This window comes from Ambystoma mexicanum, chromosome 2q (genome assembly GCF_040938575.1).
Source record: "Ambystoma mexicanum isolate Mex_15411 chromosome 2q, UKY_AmexF1_1, whole genome shotgun sequence".
Lineage (NCBI taxonomy): Eukaryota > Metazoa > Chordata > Amphibia > Caudata > Ambystomatidae > Ambystoma > Ambystoma mexicanum.
This window is the reverse complement of record NC_090924.1, coordinates 1,036,423,436-1,036,439,164: the sequence shown is the minus strand read 5'-3', so window position 1 is coordinate 1,036,439,164 and position 15,729 is coordinate 1,036,423,436. Positions and strand designations below refer to the sequence as shown.

At 48.8% G+C, this 15,729-nt stretch overlaps 1 protein-coding gene across 4 annotated transcripts in view; it reads left to right on the top strand.

The window, feature by feature from the left end:
* CROT (carnitine O-octanoyltransferase) overlaps positions 1-15,729 on the top strand; it is an 898,406-nt gene that overhangs the window by 278,554 nt on the left and 604,123 nt on the right. For all 4 annotated transcript variants that reach the window (XM_069648391.1, XM_069648390.1, XM_069648392.1 and 1 more), the window contains one exon: positions 8,798-8,922. In XM_069648391.1, coding sequence (XP_069504492.1) covers positions 8,798-8,922 — 125 coding nt within the window. The remainder of the gene's footprint in view (positions 1-8,797; positions 8,923-15,729) is intronic.

Below are 15,729 nucleotides of genomic sequence, written 5' to 3'. Positions count from 1 at the left end.
AGGCCTGGCTCCTGCAGCGCTAGAGTTTGGAGGATACGACATACCGGCCAACTGCAGAGAGGTTCTTGCAAAGGCCAGGGCGTCCTCGACTCTTAAATGCTACGGACACAAATGGAGGAGGTTCTCTGTCTGGTGCCACGCACAGAAGATTAACCCTCTACGGATTACGGCTCCCCAAGTTCTGCCGTACCTGCTGACGCTGGCCAAAGCTGGACTGGCACACGCGTCCATCAAGATTCATCTGGCTGCGATCTCCCGATACACCAGGACCACGGGACGGACGTCCTTGTGGTCTCATTGTCTGGTGAAAGAGTTCATGAAGGGACTGTTCAGATCGTTCCCGCCGGTGAAGGCTCCGGCCCCGGCGTGGGAGCTCAACGTGGTGCTGACCAAGCTCATGGGACCTCCGTTCGAGCCTCTGCACTCGGCCCCGTTGAAGTTTCTGTCGTGGAAGACAGCGTTTCTTGTGGCCATCACCTCCGCACGGCGGGTGGGAGAGATCCAGGCCCTTTCCTGCAAGGCCCCGTACTTGACTTTTCACGACACGAGGGTGGTGCTCAGGACGCACCCCTCCTTCATGCCCAAGGTACCGTCGGACTTCCATCTCAACGAACCCTTGGTGTTGCCTGTATTCTTCCCGTCGCCTTCGTCTCCGGCTGAGAGGACTTTGCACTCGCTGGATGTGGCTAGAGCGCTGAAGTTCTACGTGGACCGCACGAAGTGTTTTCGGAAGACGTCACAACTCTTTGTGAACTTTGGACCTGTCAATCAGGGGAAGGCTCTATCGAAGGCTTCCATTTCCAGATGGCTCTCCGGCTGTATCATGTACTGTCATCGGTTGGCAAACCGACCGCTGCCCGGCCGTCCGAGAGCCCATTCCACCAGAGCGATCGCAGCTACCATGGCGTTCCTTTCTGGTGTGCCCCTGCTGGACATATGCAGGGCTGCTACGTGGAGGTCGACGCACACCTTCACAAAGTTCTACTGCGTCGATCGGGATTCCAGGGAGGAGTCCAGGGTCGGCCAAGCAGTGCTGCGCAACCTGTTCGCCTGAGGTGAGCCTGGTGAGGAGGTAAGATGCTTAATGTTGAGTTTGATGCAATGCTTAATGTTGAGCCTTTGCCACCTCCCGTGGTTGTGCATGTGTGTACTGCTATGTATTCTTTATTCATGAGCATGTGAATCCATGCCAGACCCCATGCTGGAGAAGGAACAAGTTACTTACCTGTAACTGTTGTTCTCCAGCATGGGTCTGGCATGGATTCACATGCGAACCCTCCCGCCTACCCCTCTGCGGCTCTTCACTTGGTCATACTGCCACTTCACGTGCTTCCAAATCTGAAGATGGCTGCCAGAGGCGGTGCTTAGGTAGAGGGCAGTCATTGGCTGTGGTCAGTGTGACGCAGAGACCAGTGATTGGTTGTTACTACGAAAGACAGATCAGAAACGAAACTGATACTGGTTTTTTCTTTACCGAGGATTCCCAGCCTGACGACGGGGAATATTCATGAGCATGTGAATCCATGCCAGACCCATGCTGGAGAACAACAGTTACAGGTAAGTAACTTGTTCCTTTTTGTTAGTATCCCCCGGCGGGTCGGCTTTCTTGGCTCTTTCAACAGCCGCGGATGTCATGAGGGTGACAATGTCCGATTGTTTGGGTGTCTTCGCGCTTTTAGACATTGTTGTGGAAGATTGGGGAGAGTGGCAGCTCTTCGGTGTGGGTAAGACAGTGGGAGCTGTGTGATTTCCGGGAGGTTCGGGGGCTGGGACTCCGAGTCCAGAGGCGGGAGTCGCCTGAGTCAAGAGGGATCAGTCTAAGGATTTTTGGGGGGGGGGTCCTGGAAGCGTGAGGAAGCTGAAGTTGGGGCAGTGGCTGCGCCTGTGTCCAGGATAGATCAGGAGGGATCTGCCAATGTGGGGCTCGAGGGGTTGGGACGGCGAGTCCGTGGGGCCTCTCCCCGCCGCACCCCTGGAGCAAGTAGGCTGCACTCCCGCTCCCTCCCCCAACTCCTCACCTCCCGACCCCGATGTTGGGGGGGTCGCTGTGCAGCTGTAGAGGATCCGGGCACTTCCTGTAACCCGGGGTAACTTGGATAAGTAGTGGGGGTTGCAACCCCTGCAGGTCTGTGGAGAGGTGGGCCAGGAAGGGGGGGCTAGAAGATATATGGTGGTAGCAGGCCGATGAGGGGAGAGGGCGAGGAGCACCGGAGTTGGGGTGCAAATCCGGGTCTCAGCTTCATGTGATGGGCGTGCTGGCCCGGGCGGCTGGGGGGAGGAGGATCCAGGCGAGCTTTGGTGATGATGTGAGGTGGGCAGGAGGCCCTGCTGCAGTGGCATGTGATCCGGGTTCCGGCGGGGATCCGCAAGATGGCCGCCGGGCCCAGAGGTGCAAAAACTGCGGGGTCTGCAGCGTGGGTCCTAGGCCCCCGGGCGTCGTTCCAGGACGGGCGGGCTGCGGTGCGTTGAACCAGCTTCCCCCTCGCCCGCACAGTGCCCCGGGTGTAAAGAGGGAGGCCCGCGGGTCGGAGCCTCGGGGGATGCTATGTAGTCTTTTGAGGTAGTTCGGGGAGTGCAGGCTTGATGGACGGCTGGCTTCAGGTGGTGTTGGGGAGCAACCGCTGGCCCCCCGAGGAGGCCACAAGCAGGTGGCCGTGCTGGGTATGCGGCTTGCAGCGCCGCTTGACTCCGGACTCGGGGGGGGGGGGGGGAGGCAGGGGAAAGACCAGGTGTTGCGTCCCGGCAGGCGGGTGAGGAAGGAGAGGCGGCTGCTCCTCCGCCCGATGTGGAGATCCGATGCGGGCGTGGTTGGAGAGCACTCCCGTCGGGGTGCCGCTGACTAACGCTGGGCCGTTAGCGTTCGCTGGGACTGCCGGGAGGTTGGAGGATTTATGCTGTGGGCCGTATGTAGGCTGAGGCCCGGGAGCGCACCAAGCCGGGCCGCTCAATTCTGGGGCCCGGCGAAGCAGAGGCTGGACAGTGGCCGCGTCCCGGCAAGCGAAGGGCTGAGCAGTGTTGGCAACTTCGCCCCGTGGGGGGCACCGCTGCTTAGGGCAATGCTGGCTGGGGAGGCAGGATGCAGGGTCCGGAGGCGGCGGGTCTCAGCCGCGGGAGGCGAGCAGGAAACACTGGTTCGTCATGTGCGGTTGCCGATCGGCAGGGCTTCTTTGTCCGCACTGCCCCCTCCTGGGTTACATCCGACGCTCGCAGCTGCGGCGGCCATTCCTCCGCCGAGAGGGCCCCGAGGCGGTTGAAAGGATTTCTGCCGTAGTTTCAGGCTAAAGCCGGGACCCACTCGGTCGATGGGTGCTAGGGGGGTTCCCCCGCCTGTAGATTGAATTACAGGTGAAAACAGAGGGGAAAAACGGACATCATCTGCAAGGGCGCATTGGGCCGGACGGGAGCTCTCAGGGAAGCATTCCTGTCGAGTCGGCTCCAGGCCACGCCCCCGAAAACCTTTACTTTTGACCAATCTGTAAAATGGAGAACGCCTGACCCATTCTTAACAAGTGATATTGATTCTGGTATTTTGCTGTTTCAATTTGTTAGCTTTATTACTATGTGTAGTAAAATAGCTTTGGGAGTAACAAAAAATGTGCTGTTTCCGAAGCCACCTATGCTTCTAAGCTGGATCTAGCCAATCTCAAGACTTGCAAGTAAAGTGTATGTGCATGGGCCATTCAGGGTTGAAAACCTGGGATTCAAGGTTTTTGCCTGAATTGATTCCTAGTTTTAAAATAGAAGGCTGAACGGCTAATAAATTTCCCTCTCACGACCGCCTTCGTAGCATCCATCAAAGTTCCGGAAGTAATCTCCTCCCTATCGTTATGGAGGAGAAAGTTGTCAGTGACCATAGCCATGTCTTCTCTGAGAACAGCACCTTGAAAGGAATCGGCCCATGCCAAATTTTTTATTTTGCATTTCTATGCAATTGTATGCGGGGGGAAGGGTTAGGGTAATGTATGGGGGAGAGGGGCTGGCTGTGGCTATTTCCCCCCCTGCATATAATTATGTGGAAATTCACAAAAAGAAAAAAGGAATCCGTATTTTCGGCTTCAGTATTTCTTTAAGATGATCACATGGATCCCCTGAAGCAGTGGATCATAAAGCTTCCTTGCACGCCTTGTAGGTGGATGACATCTTCTGACCAATGCATTGCAATTATAGAATGAGCTGAAAACCGTCTGGGGCAATGTCAGAGCCTGATACACAGGGAAACAAAGCAGCCGAAATCATGGAGGGTAATCTGAGAACATTCCTTGTGCACACGTGGATAGATGAGTATTCCCTCTCATTCCCATGTAGCAGTCTTCAGGCATCTACTAAGCCCAGCTCCTGCAGGCCTTTTAAAAAAGCCATAGAGTTTTTATAGCTGCATGCCTTAGGAAGAAGAGTCTTATCTGGTGTATGGTCTGGTATTAAATTAAAGTTGCTGGCAATTATAAATTTGCCTTTGCTGAACGCTGGTAGGGTAGGGAGCAAAGTGACCAAGAACTCATGTTGAGTGACACTAGGAAGTTACAAGGAAACCAATGGCATAGAATGCCCAAACAGGGTCACCATTGTAGCTGTAATGAGGACATATGAGGAAGTCTGCCTCTGGACACTGCAGTTTTGATGATTAAGGCCATTCCCCTATGGTTCCCACAAACCCAATGAGGACTCAAAGGAAGTCTAAGAGAAAAAGCCCAAGGGGAAAAACTCCAAGCTGGCAGGGCAGCTGTAGGATGGATGGCTGGGACGAGCTGGTGGTCCCACTACTGAAGACTTCTCATCCAATACAAAGGAGCAGAAACCCCCAACACAGCAAAAAAGGGAGACGGGAACTAGACCAGATAGAATCACTGGGTAATCAGGGAGCAAGGAAACAGAACAATGATAGAAGACAAGGAACGTGAAAGGAGGAATTTAGGACGGGAATGTGCGCACTGAAACTGACCTGTGCATTGTGACTTGCCTCGTTGCCGGTGGTATCTTCCTTATGGAAATGTTTCTTCTGTGGTCCAGGCTCACTGTCCGGTGGCGACGTTGTGACGTCATGCGTTGCATGTAGGTGGCCATGTTGGTGAGAGAAACTGTAGCCCTTCCACGGTTGGCATCTTGGGTGGGGTGACGATTACAGTGGATCCGTCAAAACTGTTGCCACAGGCGTCCATGTATCCATGCTTACCAGCAACCATCTGAGAGGGTAGAGAACCATAACCCCTCAGCAACAGAAATCATCCATCATGGTCACGCGAGGCATCCCTCATTGCAAAGGGGGTATCTCTCCCTATTAAAATTGCCACACTGCCCTTCTTCACAGTGGCAGAGGCGTACTATTGCTTTGGGAATGTTCTATGTCTCAGCCTGTGTTTGTTGTCCGGTATCAGGTGAGTTTTCTGAAGCAATATTAAAATCAAATGTCTAGAGCCTGCTCAACAGCCACCTCTTCTTGATGGGGGGAATTCAGGCCTTACACATTAAGGGTTGCAATAATGTGTAATTCTGCCTCAGGCATTCAGATATAACATGCCATGTGTGATGATCGGATGCCTGTTCCTGACTGGAGACCAATTGCCGTGTCACTATAAAAAACAAGATTGCTTCTATCACCATGAACATAGCAAACAAGTGCTTTGTGTGATCCCTTATGCACCCAACCAGATAAAACCCCATTAACATCAAACACAATCCAAAACACACACCTCCATTCTCCAACCCCAACCGAGAAAACCCTTGACCCTCCTATCACCAACTGGGTCATGGGGGCAGTATGGGTAGGGCCCGCCTCCGGGGTCTGCCCCAATCAGAAAGAAGATGTCATTGAAACAAGTGTCTCCAAGCCATGCAATGCAAGTAAATAAGATATTGGGGGCCCCATATATCTCACAGCTCTACAATTACATCACCACCCCATAGCAAAGCCCTGTACCACCCCAATAGCCATGGGGCAAAGTAGAATCCAACCATACATAGAGTATATTTTCATTGAGGACTCCTGCCGTTAGAGTGCAAGTGTGCGACGAACACGAGACAAGCCTCCAGGTCGCGCTTTCATCCTGCAAACCCCTTGACCTAGAGACCCTAGACCAAGTGACGGATCAGGACTGGTGGCTATCGTGTGCATACTCTGTGTGAGTGGAAGAGTTGGCGGACAATGGGGGGCGAGAGGAAGTATTCATAATAGCCATTGCTTCCTGCATCATCAAAACCTTCCTCCATTCATTGTCGAGAGTGCAGATGACTGCGAAAGGAAAGTCTGATTGAAACCTCAGGCCCTTCTCCCGTAGCCACATTGTGATGTCGCATAGGATCCACCTCTTGGCCGAAGTAGAGGTGGAGAGGTCTTGTAGTAGATGATCTTTGAGCCTCGAAAGACTGTGTCAGGTATAGCTCTGGAAGCGGCCATTATATCCTCTTTAACACAGAAAAAATGCACCCTGGTCAGAACATCCGATGAGCAATTATTACGAAGCTGATTAGAGAAGTATAATCTGGGTGCGATCAAGGTCATCCGGTAAGTGTAGAAGTGGTCTGAGCAGGTTGAGCGCATCATTTTTCATATCTGCGTCTTGAATCTGCTTCAGGACACCTCTCAAGCGTACATTGTTCCTCCTAGATCTGTTCTCCAAATCTTCCGGGGGCAGTTGTAATATGGTATTATGCGATTCATGCTCATCAACCCTGTTGGTCAGCTGAGAGAGATCGTAAGCATATTTGTACGCTCCATTCAGCAGTTTGCCAATATGAGTCTCAATCAAATCTATCCTGTTATCAGTCACCGACAGTTTCTGAGCCAGTTCCCCCCAGCAAACCTTGTATTTCTTTCCTCATTTCCGTCAACGTCAGCTGAAGATCTAATAGACAGCCCAGACAATCCATGACCCTCCATCCTCCCGAGTGCAGCTGGACCTCAACAGGGAGTTTGGCCTCTTGACCTTGTCCTGGCTGTGTATTAGTGCTAGCACATAGTCGCTCTTGCTGCCATCAGGGATAACATTCTACGACAATGCCTAGGGGCCCAAATAGCAGATCTAATTTCCAAGTGTGTAAGAGGTCACAGGTGCAAGCTCATTTCAGGCGAAGTAAGCCTTATATGAATCAGTTTAGCAAAAAGTGTTGCCTCTAGTGTTGTTCAGCAGTATGTGGCCACGCATATGAAATCCAGTATTAATAGGGTCTCTATTGCTTAGGACCTCCATATGGCTGACATAGCCCCCTGAGGGCCCACGGTGTGTAAGCTCCAGGGCCAGGCAGAACAGCCAGTACCCCAAGACACATATGGGACCCAATGTCACATCGGGCGCAATCTTCCCCCCTTTAGGCAGGTGACACCCCCACCATCAACTGCGCTTCCGTACCGCCAGGCTGTCAATTCGACATCCTGCTTGAGGTGAGAGTATAGGGGAGGTCTGGGCAAGAGTCTCCCAGATAGCTGAAACTCTGCAGGCCACCTTGGGCACAAAGCAGAGATTTGTGCCAAGATGACTCAGCGCCTCAGCAAGCCTGAATGCCCTCTGTGTTGCCAGATCGGCCCCCTTGCCAAGAGCAGGGCACCATCCACCTTCTCATTCCGGGGGGTGGGAGGGGCTGTCAGGAGCGGGAGGCTCAGGACTTCAAACTTCGGCTGGGCTCGGCGCAGGAACCTTTAGGTCTGCGGCTGCTTCAGGACAAAGAATCAGGTGCCATCTTGAGACCCGCGAGGCTAGCAGGTGAGACAATCCAATTTCAGTAAACAAGTCCGGGGACGAAATCGGGAAGCTGCATCTTGTGCAGGCATTGAGTACGGCCCTGGGACCCCCATCAGATTAGACTTATAGGGGGTATCGCCGCAGCAGCGGCCCTACATCTCACGGATCGCTTATGGAGCTACTTCGACGCGCGACTGCATTGTGCTCGTCTCCAAAGGCTTACTTTTATGTTATGATCACAAAATTAAATTTTTAGTCCCTGACTATGCTGCTGGGGACTAAGTGGCAGTGAGAGCTGCATATGTAGTACAAAATAAGTATTTGACTGGCAAAAGGGATAATATTGTACTATAATTGCAAACTCATCTGCCTATTTTCTGGTGCTGTTCATACCCAAATCTTACTTTTGCAATTAAACATAAACGTATGTTTTTTTATTTTGACTTGTTGGTTGGGTTGAATTCGAGAAAGTGAGAAAGAAACGGGTGGCATAAGGAAGAGGTAGGATACTTTAGGTGGGAATGTGGGGAGGCATGTTTTAGAGAGGGGGTTACCTACTACAACACTTAATAAGCCACAGCACTGACAAGAATGATCTTCATCAATACAATATCCATATAAGTTGTGAAGCAAGAGGTTTATAATTATCACAATGTAACATTTTCAAGTTTTATTACATTTTGGATTTTGTTGACAATACTTAAGAAAGTTGGCCCATATACCTCCGCCTATTTTGTTTTTATTCACGTCTATATTTTATTTGGTCTTCCATGCTTAAATAAAACTACAAAGATCTCACGCAATTACATATCTTTTAGATATGCTTGAGCCACAGCTGTTTCTTGAAAGAAAATGCTGTTTTGTGATTATCTAGCAGTGTGTACTGCAATTTTGTATATGGAAGCAGGCCAGTGTCTGTGAAATGTGGAATAACCAATGTACCAAAACATTATTTACATATTTGCTCTGTGGCCAAAGTGGAGTTGATCAAACCATTAGCAAACCAAACTTAAGTGCTTCCTTTGTTAATGTAATGTCTATTTGTTTTTAATGGTTTTCTAGTTTGTCCTTCCAGTTGTATCCTGATTTGCTGTGTTCTTGTTTTGAATTTCTCCTCATTGTAGGGAAAAGCTGCCAGTACATAAGGCCAGAAACATACCTCTTGATATGGATCAGTTCAGGATGTTGTTCTCCACCTGCAAGATCCCTGGAATTGTGAGAGATTCAGTGAACAGCCTTTTTAAGACAGGTAAAAAAAGGGTCTATTTGGGCACATTTTTGTTGTGCGAGGAAGGGAGAGGAATGCTGGAATTTGAGGAGATTGGAAGCACAACTTTATTTTGATGTTAGTGATGTCTGCAATTATTTGACATTTTTAGATAGGAGTACTGGTCCTTGGTAACTCCAGGTAATATTATTGACTTGGTTCTCTGCTTTGAAAGGCCACACATTAAGACATTTTTGTTTACAGTTTAAGAATTCGTTTTTTGGTAGACTAATGTCAGGAAGCCAGGCTGAAGGGAAATTATGGTGAGCGCAAATCACCTCATGCATCTTCAGGAGCTTTCAGTTACACTGCAAAACAACTACAACCGGGCTGTGCCAGTGTATGATCTACTTGCGTGGGCACATGCGCAGCATAGCCTGTGCTCCACATATCTATAGCGTCCAATTAATTATCGCAGTTTTCTAGTACAAATAGTGCCCATTAGCAACCTTAGAATAGTAGCCAGCAGTCAGCAAACAGAGTACATGGGCTGCTCTAGCCCGACTCACTCAGCACTGCAGTGGTGAGTGCCTCTCCCATATTGGGTGAATAGGTTGGTGGGCCCTCCACAATGATCCTACTTTCTTCGATGCTTGAACCAACTCTGAGACGCCATCCCCCAATGCCGCTGCATCGTTCAATGCCTCATTAATGAAATTAAAAGCTTTTTCTATGGAAGAGTAGTGTAGATATGTGGGCCATTTTTATGCCATTCCTGAATTTCAATCAAATTGTTAGAGGAGTTAAGGGGACAGTGGAGATTTGAATACTCTGCCTGTTAATGATTTTCATGTGCTTTGATATAGCATATTTTTAGGTTTTGACTCATAGCTTTTTCTTCAGCGACAACTATAGCAAACATCTATTGTATAAAGAAGGATTGATGTCGTTGGCAAAGATTTATATCTAAGCAAATAAAGTCACCAGCAGGAGATTCTGTTATCTACATTCTGTTACATTAAATTATTTCATAATCTCCGGTCCTAAAGCAAGTAATCAACAGGAATCAGTAAAAATGCAACGAAACCTAAAGCGACCTGAAGTAATCTAAAGTAGTGTGGTGTAATGCAAAAGTAATCAATCCAAAGTAATTCAAAGAAATCCAAAAGTAATCCAAAGTAATTTACGTTTTTGTATAGGTTATGTGACTGTCAAAGAAAAACCTAGAATTCAGCACCCGGATCTTGTAAAAACATTTTAAAATGTTTTATGCGGGATTAACTTGCTGACATATGGTTTGCACATCTCCTGGCCAGTTATTAAGAACGTTTCAGTACTTCTTGTTTCCCTCGGTGGGCACTGCACTTCCCTCTTTCACCTGGCCTGTGCATCTGGCGTTAGGGCCTTGCTAACTTGACTCTTTCCCTTCCTCCAGCCACACATTTCCTTGCTACTCACTGCCTCTCGTTTCTCATTTTATGACCCGCCAACCTGCTATGCTTTGGCTCTTCTACATAGCACTTTGACGTTGTAAACGTAAAGTTATTTAAAATGATAAAAGTGAGATCGTGCAACACACGCACACAACAATTTAGTTGGCATGACGGTGGGCAGTAAGGAGATTGGTTTCATACTCTGGCTTTTTGTGTAAAATGTATTGACCTATGAAAAAAGATTTAAGCAGATTTAAATATTTTATTTTGTCGTGGGTTGTAGTTCATGTATTGCAATGCAAAAAATGCAACATTACGCTTTCCTAGAAAAGAGACTTGTTTGACTCACAACTTCAAGAATTCCATGCATGAATAAACATGCATTTATTTTTATGTTTGAACGTTTTGTATGGCACCTTATTGGCATGCGAGGCTGCACATGCCATATGATGTTAACAGCAGCACCATATGCTGACTATGCCAAGGCATATTCACTAAAAAATCGGGATTCTCCTGCCTAAATCGGGAGGGTTGGCATGTATGTATTATTGCAGCATTTGAGGCTACTCTTGACATAGGAGAGCCAATATCTGTAGGCTTTCCAATGTTTGCTTCATTTTGTTTTGGCATGTAGACCTCTTATTTGCTCCGTTCTTTTAAAAATAATACATGTCCAATCACAACCCTCGACTAAACAACGAATTGCATACACCTGTATTCTTCTCAACTGCCACTCTGCAGCTGCTCACACACAAAATGATTGAGCTCATTAACACACACTCTCCAGATAACCTCTTCCTTACTGAAAGTGGCTCAAAAACCACCACAGCCCTATTATCCCTGATGTTCTCCTCCAGCACTATCTCATCCACCACAGAGACCGCCCACACAAACAAGGTGGTGGCATTGCCATAATATATAAAGACACACTCACAATTAGTATTCCCACTCCCCACACCCCATACACCTCCTTTTGAAGCACTCTCACTTGCTCCCCTCCAACACATCCACGCCCCTCCTTTCTCCACCTCATTTATCACCCTCCTACATACAATCTCAATTTCTCCACCGACTGGATCGACTTCACTTCTAATAACCACACCTCCCCATGCAACAACATCTACCTTGACGACTTCAACCCTGGTAGTTCTTTTCCAGACACCAATCCCATACTAAAGACTATCCCCCCTCCACACACCCCATATGACCTCACACAACTCACCACGTAGCCCACACACAATGCTGGCAACACCCTGGAACTTTTGATCGCAAGCAAAAATCATGTCTCCATAGGTAACAGAATCTGTGTATCGGGGTCTGACACTTTGCTGTTCCCTTCATGCTCACACTACCACCCAAAATCCCACCCCCTGCCACATATCCCCTTCATCCCCCAGCCAGACAAACTAAACACATTGCAGACATAGTCTTAGCACCACTCATACAATTCACCCCCTCCCCACACGCACATCCCTCCATCCTACACCACCAATACTACACCACCATTACACAGGCACTGCGCCGAGACGGATGTTTTTTGCGCTGTTCTGCACATTTTTTACCATAGCTGGTCCAACATTAGTGGGCCTAAGCCTTTTTCCCATCTTTTTCTGAGGCTTTCAAGGTTGTTTTTCCGTTCCATTATCAGGGATCCGTATAGACGAGAGGTGAGGCCTTTGCTCGAGTGGGTCTCACTGAGTATCCGTTCAAAGTTGGTGAGGTCTCTTTGGAGTTCGTCTTTTCATGCCGGAGTCGTGAGCACCCCTTTCAATTGCAGGAACATAAACACTGCGAGATATCCCAATTGTAGCCCTGCTTCCAAGTCTTGGATCAGTATGCACCCATTTCGCTTTAAGATTTGCCCTAGTCTTTCTAGGCCCGCCTCATACCATCTTTGATAACGATTCGGTTCTTGGATTCTGTCTCTGATGGGTGGGGCCCAGATACAGCTCAAAGGAGAGGGCCATGTTGTGAGACCTTTCATTTACTTTTTGTTCTATTACATTTTCATGAGCAGGCTCATTGCGAAGTGCTTTAATACGCTGCTGGGGAATGATTGTTTGGGGGCCCATAGCCATTCACCAAGTGATACCGGCCTAAGTAGATAGTTCTCGGTGGCCGCCCACTGTTTCTGCATGTCTCCTCTCAGGTGCGGAATGAGGGCACGATATTGGGCCGCGCAGTAGTATGCATAAGGGTCTGGCAGTCCTGTTCCTCCCTTTTCCTTTGGTTGGATTAAGGTGTCGTAAGAGATGCATTGTTTTTTGCCCTGCCACAGGAATCTCGTAAACATGGCTTTCAGCTCGGTAAAGTGCAATGTAGGGATGGCGATAGGTAACATGTTGTATTGATATAGGAGTTTGGGCAATATTACCATCTTTATGGCGTTAAGGCGGCCTAACCATGATACTGTGAGTTTGCCCCACCTTTCCAAGTCCTTTGTTAGTTCCAGCAATAGCGGGGGTAGGTTTGCCTCGTACAGGTCATCGCAGTCTTTGGTGATTTTAATCCCCAAATATTTTATGTTCTGTTGCGTTGTGGGTATTCTACCAGTGAACATGCTTCTGTCTCCAGGGTCTATTGGGGCCTTGTATGCAAAGAGGGATGATTTTTCCTCATTTACCTTTAGACCTGCCCATTTACCAAATTCTGTCAGTGGTCGTAGTAGTCCTGGTATTGACGTGCTGGGATCTGTGAAGTAAAGCATTATATCATCAGCGAACATGGCTAGTTTATATTCTGTGTCCCCCACCGCAATTCCCTTTGTTGTTGGATCGATCCTTATTGCGTTGCCGAGCGGCTCGATTGACAGGGCATATAGGAGCGGGGACAGGGGGTAACCCTGTCTGGTTACCCTGGTCAGGCAGAATTCCTGGGAGAGCTTGTTGTTCACAGCCACTATACCCTTTGGATTTTTGTAGATTGCTTGTTTCCCCGTTAGGATACGCTCACCGAATCCCATGTTTCTTAGAGTAGCCCAGAGGAATGCCCACTCCACCCGGTCGAAGGCCTTTTCTGAGTCCACACTAAGGAGCGTATGATACCCAGCTATTCTTAGAGTGTTCCATGATGTCTAGGGTTTTTCTCAGAGCGTCTGATCCTTGTCTCCCTTTAATGAAGCCCACCTGGTCCGGAGGGATCAGGCGAGGCATTTAGTCTTCCATGCGCGTGGCCAGGACTCTTGCATACACCTTGGCGTTGGTTTTCAGCGGCCAAATTGGCCGATAGGATTTGCATGAAGTGGGATCTCTTTCTGCTTTGGGAAACACCACTATGTGCGCTACTGAGAAGGAAGGTGGGGCCTGGCCAGAATCTTGTATGTGGTTGAATAGTCTAGCGAGGTGTGGGGATAGGGTCTTTATGAAGTGTTTGTAGAAGCCCATCGTGTAGTCATCTTCACCTGGGGCTCCCCCGTGGGGGAGGCGTTTTATTGCCGCTTCCACTTCTGCAGGGATTATTGGGGATTCCAGGACCTCTGTTCATAAGGTGGGTTAAACCGGCTTTCTTTATGTATTTCCCCCATCTCTGATTCGGCCTCATCTCCCTCTGACGTGTATAGTTTTGCGTAATACTTGGCAAATTGGTTGGCTATTCCCTCTGGGGAGTGTACCCAGCCACCGTCCTCTGTTCTGATCCTGTCCACCCATCTTTCTGCTCTCTGGGCTCTCAATCTGTTGGCTAGCATTTTGTCAGGCCTGTCCCCTTTTTCATAGAATTTCTGTTTTAAAAGTGTCCGTTTTCTCAGAACCTCACCCTTTCCTAGTGCTTTTAACTCTTCCCTTTTATGATTTAGCATTTCTAGGTGTTTCCCTCTGTCTAGTTCCTGAGAGCACAGCTTATCCTTTAAAAGGAATTTGTTACACCGCCATTTGGTTTCCCGTCGATTTAGCCCTTCCATCTCTCGTGTCGCCGTAACCATTTCATTGTCCGACCATCCTATTGGGCGGATATCACTGCTCCTAATTGTTGGGGTAGTTCCTCTGGTAACCATCAAGTAATGGATTCTGGTGAACGTCCCGTGGACCGTGGATCTGAAAGTGAATCCCTTTTTACTCAGGTTGATTGTCTTCCAGACATCCACCAGATCGGCTTCCCTGAGGCAGTTTTGAAATCTGCTACATTCCTCCATTGGAAGGTTCCTGGTTATCATCTGTGTTGCTTGCCTGTCCATCTGGGGGTCCGCCCATGTATTAAAGTCTCCCCTTATTAATGTGGGGCCCCTGGCGATACCCACTATTGTCAAGAGGGCCTCCTCGTTGAATTCCCCTTGGCCTTGATTCAGTGTGTAAACCCCTGGCAGTGTGATGGGTGTGTTCTTCCATTCTCCCCGTATTATCAAGAGCCTCCCTTCCATCAATGATTCTACCACTGGGTTTTCTACCTTGAATCTCTTGTGGAGTATCAGGGCTACTCCCCTCTCTTATGGTTGCTGAGGCCCAGTATGTTTGCCCCACTCCTCTCCCTCTCAGTGGCTTTTCTTCTCCCGCTTTAAGCCTGGTCTCTTGGTTGAAGAGCAGGTCCAGGTCTGCTCTATCAAATTCTTGTGTCACTAGTGATCTTTTAGTGGGCGAGTTGAGCCCTTTGACATTGAGGGTGCCCACTTTCAAGGTTCCTATGTCTTGTCTTGGTTTAGTTGGTGTTGCCATCATTAGGTCAGGTCCCGCCATGCTATCAACCTCCCTCCCCGGTCATCATTGTATTTGGCTTGTCGTTTTGCGCCCAAGTTTCCTGTGCTTGTCTGCCCCTCTGTGTGTCTTCCTCCCTTTCCCTCCCCCCTGAACTGTTAACAAAACTAACCCCCTTAACTGAACTGTGAACGTGAAATCACCCAATAACTGAACCACGGTCATTGTGGGTGACCTAGGCTCTTTGGGCTGGGACGCCCTCTTAAAATTGAGGGCCACTAGGTTTATGACTCAACCCTTGTTGGGGGGGGTCTCTTTTGCGAATCCCTTTTCCTCATTATGTGTGTGTGTCTTTGGCTTCATTGGTACCCTGCACCCTTTTTGCATCTTCATGGCGGCTTTGTTGGCATATTTTCTACCAGCTTTGGATCTTTTTCACCATTGTTGGGGTGTGTCTATTTCTTGAGCCTTAAGGGCCTGGTCTTGACTTGGTCCGGTTGGGGCTCTGTCGTTCTGGTCTCTTAGGTGTTTTAGTACCTGTTTTGCCTCCTCGGGGGTCACCACTCGATATTCCTCTCCTTTAATCTCGAAGGTAAGATTGAAGGGGTATCCCCATCTGTATCTCACGGCTTTCTCTGTTAGCCACGTGGTGAGGGGCTTGCACTCAGCGTAAAGCTTGATAAATCTTGAAATACCTTAAGTTTAGCACCTTGGAACAGGATGTCTTGTGTCTGCTTTGCTTTTAGGAAGACTTCTGTTTTTTCCTTGTAGCTTAGAAACTTCACTACTAT